At 45.9% G+C, this 12,623-nt stretch overlaps 1 protein-coding gene across 1 annotated transcript in view; it reads left to right on the forward strand.

Annotated features, from left to right (window-relative positions):
* The window catches only part of LOC137292133 (A disintegrin and metalloproteinase with thrombospondin motifs 6-like), a 50,612-nt gene that overhangs the window by 14,847 nt on the left and 23,142 nt on the right, over nucleotides 1-12,623 (forward strand). Inside the window, exons 5-13 of the mRNA XM_067823674.1 lie at nucleotides 169-252; nucleotides 1,764-1,906; nucleotides 4,463-4,506; nucleotides 4,845-4,950; nucleotides 5,233-5,379; nucleotides 5,916-6,057; nucleotides 8,501-8,608; nucleotides 8,832-8,977; nucleotides 10,937-11,000. Of these exons, the coding sequence (XP_067679775.1) occupies nucleotides 169-252; nucleotides 1,764-1,906; nucleotides 4,463-4,506; nucleotides 4,845-4,950; nucleotides 5,233-5,379; nucleotides 5,916-6,057; nucleotides 8,501-8,608; nucleotides 8,832-8,977; nucleotides 10,937-11,000 (984 nt within the window). The remainder of the gene's footprint in view (nucleotides 1-168; nucleotides 253-1,763; nucleotides 1,907-4,462; nucleotides 4,507-4,844; nucleotides 4,951-5,232; nucleotides 5,380-5,915; nucleotides 6,058-8,500; nucleotides 8,609-8,831; nucleotides 8,978-10,936; nucleotides 11,001-12,623) is intronic.

A 12,623-nucleotide genomic window follows, 5' to 3' on the forward strand; every position in this document is an offset into this window, starting at 1 on the left:
TTACGGTGGTACATGTACAGAGATGTGCGTCCCTTACATATATAAATACATAAATACATAAATACACCCCAGTCCTACAACGCAACGTTTCTCACCCACGTACTTTCTTGTGTGGGCAGCACAATGTTTCCTAAGCAATATAGACTCTGTTTTGTTTCTTGAGGTCAGGTGGCCAAACTCTTCCATGATCCCAGCATCGGCAACAGCGTCAACATCATCATCACACGCCTCGTCCTGCTAACTGAGGACCAGGTAGGACAGCTAGAGGACGGTCCTCGACACAACGGGTGCTAACATCACACACACGCATGCTTTATTCAAAACAAAGACACTTGCCATAACATAATCAGTGAAGTGTCTGTAAAATGTGAACATTTCGTTATGAATCTTGGCGACTGTTACCTGCACAGTTACCTCGTCATTTCACTTGTCTCGACATGCATCATTTAGGGCTTCACAATCGTCGAAAGGGCTGGGCGGAAGGGAAAGTAATGTGGTGCAGTGGCAGTGAGACGGATGTTCTCGCCATTGACTGAAGACTGGCCATTTCGTTCAGATCACCGATAGGTGAATTCCAATCTGCTGACCCCAGTCTGGATATGGGAGAATGAATTCCACATTGAGAGATGTACACTGATAATGTCAGTGTGACAGGAGCAGCGCCCACAGACCTCAGCTGAACATTCACGTACTCATAATACCGTTAACCAAAGCAAAGCAAAGCAAAGCAAAGCAAAGCAAAGCAAAGCAAGTTATCCTACTCCCAGTCGAACATACTATATGGAGGAATTGTTTCTAGAGAAATAGTTTAGTTGCAAATCTAATTGGTCAGCAAAAGGAACGAAAGACTTTAGTTCATTGAGAGAAGCAAGCATGGCCAAGAAGTGGCAGCTCTGATTATTATGATCGTAAACATGCGGTATACACCTGCAAACAGCACATGCATGCCAATAACGAGCACATGACAAATGCCTTTAGTATTCTGGACGCATACTGTTCCAAACATGCCTTTAGCCATAAATCACAGTATAGACTGTCATCCAACAAGTTGACTCTTCCGGGTGACTTCAAATTCCGGTGACGTCGAGCTTGACACCAAGCCATATGGGAATACCATATGTCGTCAGATAGGCTCTGTGTCTCATGACACGGCACAGTATAGAAGGTTTCGGGCGAACGACGTTGTTAAAGATACACTGAATTAAACATGCCACTTCAAAAGAACGACTCAAGTCTTGTGATTCTAAAGAGTGATGTACCCTCCGTCGGAGTTGTCACTTGTCGTCGACCTGTACCATGGCGTTCCCTAACCGCATGAGTGTCAATAGTTCTCGGATGTTTTCTGGCCAATAGGTTGAAATTCGGTGGATGACAATCAGCATATTTTCCAATAGCCCTCAAAGACACGCCAGTATTCAGCATACCATTATCATGCCAATGCCATGTTTGAGCAGTTGTCAGTTGATGAGGTTCATTATTTACCCATCAACAGGGAAATCAACTGATTTTCTAAGTCATCGAACAGTGTTAACAGTTTAGTGAAACTTGACATTTGCTTAATGGCGGGCACACGTATTGCACGTAATACCCGCCTTTGATCAAAGTACGTGCATGTCTATAGTCAGTGTGTAGTGCACCCACAGGGTCAAAACACAATTATGGCATGAATATAAATGGCTTCTGGGATTTAAAGTCATATGTGTTTTGTCATATGTGCATTTTTCTCTGATGATGTGAAGACTGCTCATGTTGTGGCCTTGTAGCAGGGACTAGAGATCAACCACCACGCCGACAAGTCACTAGACAGCTTCTGTAAGTGGCAGCGTGAAATTAACGTCAACCTCAACTACACTGCCGACGACGGCACGGGGATAGCACATCATGATAACGCCGTGCTTATAACCAGGTGAGGACAAAGATAAACGTGACTGGCTTCAATAGTGGCTACTTTAGGGAGGGGGCAGGTAGACCTACACCAAGGTCAGGATGCGGCATTCATGGGTTTCCTTATCTTGATTCAACAAAGTCGAAAATGTCCACCATTTGCTTTAGTTATCATGCTGTAGTTAGACACATGCTGACTCACCGTCACACGGGCTGTAGTCCGACATCATACTGACACACCGTCAGACGGGCTGTACTCCGACATCATGCTGACACACCGTCACACGGGCTGTAGTCCGACATCATGCTGACACACCGTCACATGTGCTGTAGTCCGACATCATGCTGACACACCGTCAGACGGGCTGTATTCCGACATCATGCTGACACACCGTCAGACGGGCTGTATTCCGACATCATGCTGACACACCGTCACACGGGCTGTATTCCGACATCATGCTGACACACCGTCAGACGGGCTGTAGTCCGACATCATGCTGACACACCGTCACACGGGCTGTATTCCGACATCATGCTGACACACCGTCACACGGGCTGTAGTCCGACATCATACTGACACACCGTCACACGGGCTGTAGTCCGACATCATGCTGACACACCGTCACACAGGCTGTAGTCCGACATCATGCTGACACACCGTCAGACGGGCTGTATTCCGACATCATGCTGACACACCGTCACACGGGCTGTAGTCCGACATCATACTGACACACCGTCACACGGGCTGTAGTCCGACATCACACTGACACACCTTCACACGGGCTGTAGTCCGACATCATGCTGACACACCGTCACACGGGCTGTATTCCGACATCATGCTGACACACCGTCACACGGGCTGTATTCCGACATCATGCTGACACACCGTCACACGGGCTGTATTCCGACATCATGCTGACACACCGTCACACGGGCTGTAGTCCGACATCATGCTGACACACCGTCACACGGGCTGTAGTCCGACATCATACTGACACACCGTCACACGGGCTGTAGTCCGACATCATGCTGACACACCGTCACACGGGCTGTAGTCCGACATCATGCTGACACACCGTCACACGGGCTGTAGTCCGACATCATGCTGACACACCGTCACACGGGCTGTATTCCGACATCATGCTGACACACCTTCACACGGGCTGTAGTCCGACATCATGCTGACACACCGTCACACTGGCTGTACTCCGACATCATGCTGACACACCGTCACACGGGCTGTAGTCCGACATCATGCTGACACACCGTCACATGTGCTGTAGTCCGACATCATACTGACACACCTTCACACGGGCTGTAGTCCGACATCATGCTGACACACCGTCACACGGGCTGTATTCCGACATCATGCTGACACACCGTCAGACGGGCTGTATTCCGACATCATGCTGACACACCGTCACACGGGCTGTATTCCGACATCATGCTGACACACTGTCACATGTGCTGTAGTCCGACATCATACTGACACACCTTCACACGGGCTGTAGTCCGACATCATGCTGACACACCGTCAGACGGGCTGTATTCCGACATCATGCTGACACACCGTCAGACGGGCTGTATTCCGACATCATTCTGACACACCGTCAGACGGGCTGTAGTCCGACATCATGCTGACACACCGTCACACGGGCTGTATTCCGACATCATGCTGACACACCGTCACATGTGCTGTAGTCCGACATCATGCTGACACACCTTCACACGGGCTGTAGTCCGACATCATGCTGACACACCGTCAGACGGGCTGTATTCCGACATCATGCTGACACACCGTCACACGGGCTGTAGTCCGACATCATGCTGACACACCGTCACACGGGCTGTATTCCGACATCATGCTGACACACCGTCAGACGGGCTGTATTCCGACATCATGCTGACACACCGTCACACGGGCTGTATTCCGACATCATGCTGACACACCGTCAGACGGGCTGTAGTCCGACATCATACTGACACACCGTCAGACGGGCTGTATTCCGACATCATGCTGACACACCGTCAGACGGGCTGTATTCCGACATCATGCTGACACACCGTCACACATGCCGGAAGCGATCGTAACTGTGGAAATATCCAGCTTACACAACCCTGGTGTGGGGAGACGAGAAAGACTGAGACGTTAAACTTGAATACCTATAGCTTTCTACCAGCTTAATCTTTGTCTTAGCTGAAAAAGCCCCCATTCATCTTCGTACTAGCTAGAAAATACATTTCATCTTCAGTCCATTTGAAAATAGAAATGTTATCTTCGATCTCGCTGGGACATACACCTTTGATCTAATTGGGAAGTAGTTTTAATCTTCGATTTAGCTGAGAAAAACTTTCTCTCGATTCAATTGCGTAATTCGCTTAATCTATGACCTAGTTGAGAAATACATTTTATTATCAGTCTAGTTAGGGAATACATGAATTTAATCTCTGATGTAGTTGAGAGATGCTTCGATGTAGCTTGCAAATACTTCATGTAGTTATAGAATGCATTATCTCCCCTGGGACAGAGAAATACAAGGACGTACAATTCTATTCACTCACAGTACTTCTATTTCAGATTCGACATCTGTACATACAAGAACAAGCCGTGCGGGACTTTAGGTGCGTCCTTGGTTCTTATTGAAGTAGAGTTTTCACGAAATTCAGTGGAAGCTGTCTAAACCGGCACTCATCAGGGATGAAGAAATACTCCAGTTTAAACAACGTACCGGATTGCAGAGCTGATGACAAATGGAGCCACAGACGGAACTGAGATTAAATGCTGATGTTGACACCTTGCCGGATTGGACAGATGCCGGTTTTGACAGCTTCCACTTACAAATTCAAAGTGTAATAAGAAATAGAGGCCGAAAGCGGGCATAATGTTGTCTTGAGATATGGAAAACTAGCTGCCAGGGGGGAAGAATGTTATTATTCTGTGTTTCTGTGTCTACGAACAGGCCTAGCGCCAGTGGCTGGGATGTGCGAGGAGGACAGGAGCTGCAGCATCAACGAAGACATCGGCCTCGCTTCCGCCTTTACCATCGCACACGAGATCGGTCACAAGTGAGTTTGGTGCTTCCCGTGTGCTGTGATTGTCGTACCCATGGGATGCTACAGTTTCGTCATGTTATGAATATTGCTGATTATACCCATGTTATAAGGTCAAGTTTGCTTCGACACTTTTGTCATGTGTATACTGCTGATTATACCCAGTGTTATAACGTCGTACAGTTTCGTCATGTTATGAATATTGCTGATTATACCCATGTTATAAGGTCAAGTTTGCTTCGACACTTTTGTCATGTGTATACTGCTGATTATACCCAGTGTTGTAACGTCGTACAGTTTCGGTATGCACCACGACGGCGCGGGTAACCCCTGCGGTACTCCCGGCCACGAACCCGCTCGCATCATGGCAGCCCAGCTGACTAAGGACACAGTGCCGTTCCTGTGGTCGAGCTGCAGTCGAGAATACATCACCAGTTTTCTTGAGTAAGTCACTTGATCCAAGGCCAAGATAGACATGTTGCAGCTCTACCCACGCATATATGTATTGTAAGTGTGTAGGAGTTGCCACAATACGACAGCTTACAGTCTGTTTTGAGTACCACTAGTGAGGATGTATCCTGGGCTAACTCAGCTGACATCATGATATATGGTTGAGAACATTTCACCGGAAGTCATTTAGACTTACTTGGTATGTAGAGTTTCAGTGCCGGATATATTTTAGTACTTACAGATTGAAAGAGTATCGGTACCTGACGTCTTTCATTACTACGTTTCATATCGACTGTCGAAAATGAAGGCTGTGGATTGGGCTGGGATGATGACGTCATCTTTCTATTACGATTCTTTAGTGTGAACGCGTGTCCAATTCCTCGGCCTTTTTGGGGAATTACGTAATATAAAACATTCACCGACAGTTCTTCACAACGGAATCCTTTGACAAAGTTATTTTGACCTTCAGTGCAAGAATAACAATGCTTTTGTGTGGCGGTGTTGGGGGACATTTGCTTGGTGTGTTTCAGTTCAGGTCAAGCTCAGTGTCTGATCAACAAGCCAGTCAAGCGGGAGTTCGTATTCCCACGTGAACTGCCAGGGGAGATAATCGGAGCTAACCGTCAGTGTAAGCTGCAGTTCGGAGCTCACGCAAGTGCTTGCAAGATCCGGGTGAGGCATGGCTGTACCTGCTATGAGGTGTCACGCGATGTCATGGGTTGTAACGCTGCTAAGAACAGTGATCAAGTTATGTCTCAGCGCGTCTGTTCTGGTTTAACCCACATACACCTGTATGATTCAAGAATAAGAATGTCTGGGATTCGAACCCATTACAGGCAGATCCTGATGTACAAACCAAAGGGTGTGACTCGATACAGCGTTAGATGTGAAGTCTCTTGACGTCCTTGGCTGTGAGTTCCTTTGTACTTAAGTATCCGGGTCCCTGATGACATATATTTCTTAATAGTGGATAGCTAGGCAGCTGGTAAATACAGCATGCAGCATTATATGCTGACCCTTTTGTACGTTTGTGATCAAACATTCATGACATTCATTTGTCTTTGACCTTCATACCGCTATGACCCCATACTCCTATGGCATACAGACAATTATTCTCCCATGACATACATACCCTTATACTCCCATGGCATACACACCCTCATACTCCCATGGCATACAGACACTTATACTCCCTTAACGTACCCACCCTTTGCTCGCATACTATACAGACACGTATACTCCTATAAATTACAGACCCTTATACTCCCATGGCATACAGACAATTATACTCCCATGGTATACAAACCCTTATTCTTCCATGGCATACAGACACTTATACTCCCATGACATACAGACCCTTATACGCCAATGACATACACACCCTTATACTCCCATGGCATACAGACACTTATACTCCTATGACATACAGACCTTTACACTCCTATGGCATACACACACTTATACTCTCGTGACATACAGACCAGTATACTCCCATGGAATACAGACCCTTATACTCCCATGGCATATAGACACTTATACTCCTATGACATACAGACCCTTATACTCCCATGGCATACAGACAACTATACTCCCATGGTTTACAAACCCTTATACTCCCATGACATACAGACACTTATACTCCCATGGTATACAAACCCTTATTCTTCCATGGCATACGGACCCTTATACTCCCATGACATACAGACCCTTATACTCCTATGACATACACACCCTTATACTCCCATGAATACAGAGACTTATACTCCCGTGAATACACTCCCTTATATTCCCGTGACTTACAGACAGCTGCGACCTTTAATCCTCTGTTATCCTGTCTGCTACCGCAGGTGTATTACCCAGTAATCCCGTCTACTACGACAAGTGTTTGGTCCAGTTACCTTGTCGACTGCAAGTGCAATACCCAGTCACCCTAGAACAAGTGTATTACCCCGTCATTCCGTCTACTACAGCAAGTGTATGACGCAGTTGTCCTGCCTGCTACAGCAAGTGTATGACCCAGTTATCCTGCCTGCTACAGAAAGTGTATGACCCAGTTATCCTGCCTGCTACAGCAAGTGTATGACACAGTTGTTGTACTGCAACTGTATTAGCCAGTTATCTCTGCTACATTAGGTGGCCCAGTTGTCCTGTCTGCTACAACATGTTTATTACCCTTTCATCTCATCTACTACAGCAAATATATTACCCAGTTGTCCTGTCTACTTCAGCAAGTAATCATCTAATGATCCCTGTTGGTTCATTACCCATTGGTCTTCGCTACTGTTGGTTCATTACCCATTGGTCTTCGCTACTGTTGGTTAACTACCCATTGGTCTCTGCTACTGTTGGTTCATTATCCATTGGTCTTCGCTACTGTTGGTTAACTACCCATTGGTCTTCGCTACTGTTGGTTCATTATCCATTGGTCTTCGCTACTGTTGGTTCATTACCCATTGGTCTTCGCTACTGTTGGTTAACTACCCATTGGTCTTCGCTACTGTTGGTTCATTATCCATTGGTCTTCGCTACTGTTGGTTCATTACCCATTGGTCTTCGCTACTGTTGGTTAACTACCCATTGGTCTCTGCTACTGTTGGTTCATTACCCATTGGTCTTCGCTACTGTTGGTTCATTACCCATTGGTCTTCGCTACTGTTGGTTAACTACCCATTGGTCTCTGCTACTGTTGGTTCATTATCCATTGGTCTTCGCTACTGTTGGTTCATTACCCATTGGTCTTCGCTACTGTTGGTTAACTACCCATTGGTCTCTGCTACTGTTGGTTCATTACCCATTGGTCTTCGCTACTGTTGGTTCATTACCCATTGGTCTTTGCTACTGTTGGTTAACTACCCATTGGTCTCTGCTACTGTTGGTTCATTATCCATTGGTCTTCGCTACTGTTGGTTCATTACCCATTGGTCTTCGCTACTGTTGGTTAACTACCCATTGGTCTCTGCTACTGTTGGTTCATTACCCATTGGTTTCTGCTACTGTTGGTTCATTACCCATTGGTCTCTGCTACTGTTGGTTAACTACCCATTGGTTTCTGCTACAATTGGTTCATGACCTAGTTATGAATGCTGCAGCTCATGCTTTATCCTGTCTGATACAGTTGGTGTGTGGCGAGCTGTGGTGTACGGACATCAAGGGTCAGTGTGTGACCAACAGTATCCCGGCGGCGGAGGGCACGGCTTGTCTGCTTTCCCACAAGAAGACGGGGGTAAGGCCAGGCCCACTGACTGACTCTGTACAGGCTTCCTGCGGGGCTTTCCATGTTGCTTTACCCTCTTGAATATCTGAAATTGTTTTGACATGTACTTCATACAAAAATACAGTCATTCAGGTAATACTTACAAAGTTGATGATAAGTATAATATAATAAAACCAATAACTAGTAATGTCATATACGGCATTGATTGTAATGGTTCAATCGTTCCCTACAGCGGTGTTACAGAGGTCGCTGTCAGAACAATAACTACAAACCTAAACCTGTGGACGGAGGATGGGGTGCATGGTCCAGCTGGGGAAAGTGCTCCAGAACTTGTGGGGGCGGCGTCAACTCCAGCCAACGGGAGTGTAACAATCCAGCGTAAGTTGCCTCTGTGTATGTCCTCAGTCCCAACAGTTCCAGTTCGTTCAGGCCGGGGTACTGGCAGGTACAGGCACTCAATATGTCCTCAGCCCCAACAGAACCAGTTCGTTCAGGCAGGGGTACTGAGAGGTACAAACACTCAATATGTCCTCAGCCCCAAGAGAACCACCCGTACCGCGTTCAGGCCGGGGTACTGAGAGGTACAAACACTCAATAAGTCCTCAGTCCCAACAGAACCAGTTCGTTCAGGCAGGGGTACTGAGGGGGTACAAACACTCAATATGTCCTCAGTCCCAACAGAACCAGTTCGTTCAGGTCGGGGTACTGAGGGGGTACAAACACTCAATATGTCCTCAGTCCCAACAGAACCAGTTCGTTCAGGCAGGGGTACTGAGAGGTACAAACACTCAATATGTCCTCAGTCCCAACAGAACCAGTTCGTTCAGGTCGGGGTACTGAGAGGTACAGACACTCAATATGTCTTCAGTCCCAACAGAACCAGTTCGTTCAGGCAGGGGTACTGAGAGGTACAGACACTCAATAAGTCCTCAGTCCCAATAGAACCAATTCTAGTTCGTTTAGGCAGGGGTACTGAGAGGTACAGACACTCAATAAGTCCTCAGTCCCAACAGAACCAGTTCGTTCAGGCAGGGGTACTGAGAGGTACAGACACTCAGTATGTCCTCAGTCCCAACAGAACCAATTCTAGTTCGTTTAGGCAGGGGTACTGAGAGGAACAGACACTCATTAAGTCCTCAGTCCCAACAGAACCAGTTCGTTCAGGCAGGGGTACTGAGAGGTACAAACACTCAATATGTCCTCAGTCCCAACAGAACCAGTTCGTTCAGGTCGGGGTACTGAGAGGTACAAACACTCAATAAGTCCTCAGTCCCAACAGAACCAGTTCGTTCAGGCAGGGGTACTGACGGGGTACAAACACTCAATATGTCCTCAGTCCCAACAGAACCAGTTCGTTCAGGTCGGGGTACTGAGGGGGTACAGACACTCAATATGTCCTCAGTCCCAACAGAACCAGTTCGTTCAGGCAGGGATACTGAGAGGTACAAACACTCAATATGTCCTCAGTCCCAACAGAACCAGTTCGTTCAGGTCGGGGTACTGAGAGGTACAGACACTCAATATGTCCTCAGTCCCAACAGAACCAGTTCGTTCAGGCAGGGGTACTGAGAGGTACAGACACTCAATAAGTCCTCAGTCCCAATAGAACCAATTCTAGTTCGGTTAGGCCGGGGTACTGAGAGGTACAGACACTCAATAAGTCCTCAGTCCCAACAGAACCAGTTCGTTCAGGCAGGGGTACTGAGAGGTACAGACACTCAGTATGTCCTCAGTCCCAATAGAACCAATTCTAGTTCGTTTAGGCAGGGGTACTGAGAGGTACAGACACTCATTAAGTCCTCACTCCCAACAGAACCAGTTCGTTCAGGCAGGGGTACTGAGAGGTACAAACACTCAATATGTCCTCAGTCCCAACAGAACCAGTTCGTTCAGGTCGGGGTACTGAGGGGGTACAAACACACTCAATAAGTCCTCAGTCCCAGCAGAACCACCCCTAGCACGTTGAGGCCAGGATACAGAGTGGTACAGATACTCAGTATGTTCTTAGCCACAAAAAAAAACACCCCTAGTATGCTCAGGCCGAGATACTGAGTAGTACAGATACTCAGCGAGTCGTCAAGGACAACAGAACTACCTTTAGTATGCTCAGGCTCGGATACTGAGTGATACAGATTCCCAGAGTCAGGGCATTGTTTGTGTCTTCTCTTACCAAACATGACAATGAGAAGGTTATCAAGATTTAATTTAACGTCTCGTCTTTTTTGGTTAATATCCATTAGCCAGCGAGATATAGGTACAAAGTGTGTTAGACACGGTTCAGGATCAGAAACTACAGGGTCCAGCAGAATTCGAAGCTGTTTCATTGCAATATTTCAGACCAAAGCATGGCGGGAAGTATTGCCTTGGGAAGAGAAAGAAGTATATGTCATGTAACACCCAGGTAAGAAGGAAGTATATGTCATGTAACACCCAGGTAAGAAAGAAGTATACGTCATGTAACTCCCAGGTAAGAAAGAAGTATACGTCATGTAACACCCAGGTAAGAAGGAAGTATATGTCATGTAACTCCCAGGTAAGAAAGAAGTATATGTCATGTAACACCCAGGTAAGAAGGAAGTATATGTCATGTAACACCCAGGTAAGAAAGAAGTATACGTCATGTAACTCCCAGGTAAGAAAGAAGTATACGTGATGTAACACCCAGGTAAGAAGGAAGTATATGTCATGTAACTCCCAGGTAAGAAAGAAGTATATGTCATGTAACACCCAGGTAAGAAAGAAGTATACGTCATGTAACACCCAGGTAAGAAGGAAGTATATGTCATGTAACTCCCAGGTAAGAAAGAAGTATACGTCATGTAACACCCAGGTAAGAAAGAAGTATACGTCATGTAACACCCAGGTAAGAAGGAAGTATATGTCATGTAACACCCAGGTAAGAAAGAAGTATACGTCATGTAACTCCCAGGTAAGAAAGAAGTATACGTCATGTAACACCCAGGTAAGAAGGAAGTATATGTCATGTAACACCCAGGTAAGAAAGAAGTATACGTCATGTAACTCCCAGGTAAGAAAGAAGTATACGTCATGTAACACCCAGGTAAGAAGGAAGTATATGTCATGTAACACCCAGGTAAGAAAGAAGTATACGTCATGTAACACCCAGGTAAGAAGGAAGTATATGTCATGTAACTCCCAGGTAAGAAAGAAGTATATGTCATGTAACACCCAGGTAAGAAGGAAGTATATGTCATGTAACTCCCAGGTAAGAAGGAAGTATACGTCATGTAACTCCCAGGTAAGAAAGAAGTATACGTCATGTAACACCCAGGTAAGAAGGAAGTATATGTCATGTAACTCCCAGGTAAGAAAGAAGTATATGTCATGTAACACCCAGGTAAGAAGGAAGTATATGTCATGTAACACCCAGGTAAGAAAGAAGTATACGTCATGTAACACCCAGGTAAGAAGGAAGTATATGTCATGTAACACCCAGGTAAGAAGGAAGTATATGTCATGTAACACCCAGGTAAGAAGGAAGTATATGTCATGTAACACCCAGGTAAGAAGGAAGTATATGTCATGTAACACCCAGGTAAGAAGGAAGTATATGTCATGTAACACCCAGGTAAGAAGGAAGTATATGTCATGTAACTCCCAGGTAAGAAAGAAGTATATGTCATGTAACACCTAGGTAAGAAGGAAGTATATGTCATGTAACACCTAGGTAAGAAGGAAGTATATGTCATGTAACACCCAGGTAAGAAAGAAGTATATGTCATGTAACACCCAGGTAAGAAGGAAGTATATGTCATGTAACTCCCAGGTAAGAAGGAAGTATATGTCATGTAACACCCAGGTAAGAAGGAAGTATATGTCATGTAACACCCAGGTAAGAAGGAAGTATATGTCATGTAACTCCCAGGTAAGAAGGAAGTATATGTCATGTAACACCCAGGTAAGAAGGAAGTATACGTCATGTAACACCCAGGTAAGAAGGAAGTATATGTCATGTAACACCCAGGTAAGAAGGAAGTATATGTCATGTAACACCCAGGTAAGA

The sequence above is a fragment of the Haliotis asinina genome, chromosome 7 (assembly GCF_037392515.1).
Source record: "Haliotis asinina isolate JCU_RB_2024 chromosome 7, JCU_Hal_asi_v2, whole genome shotgun sequence".
Taxonomy (NCBI): domain Eukaryota; kingdom Metazoa; phylum Mollusca; class Gastropoda; order Lepetellida; family Haliotidae; genus Haliotis; species Haliotis asinina.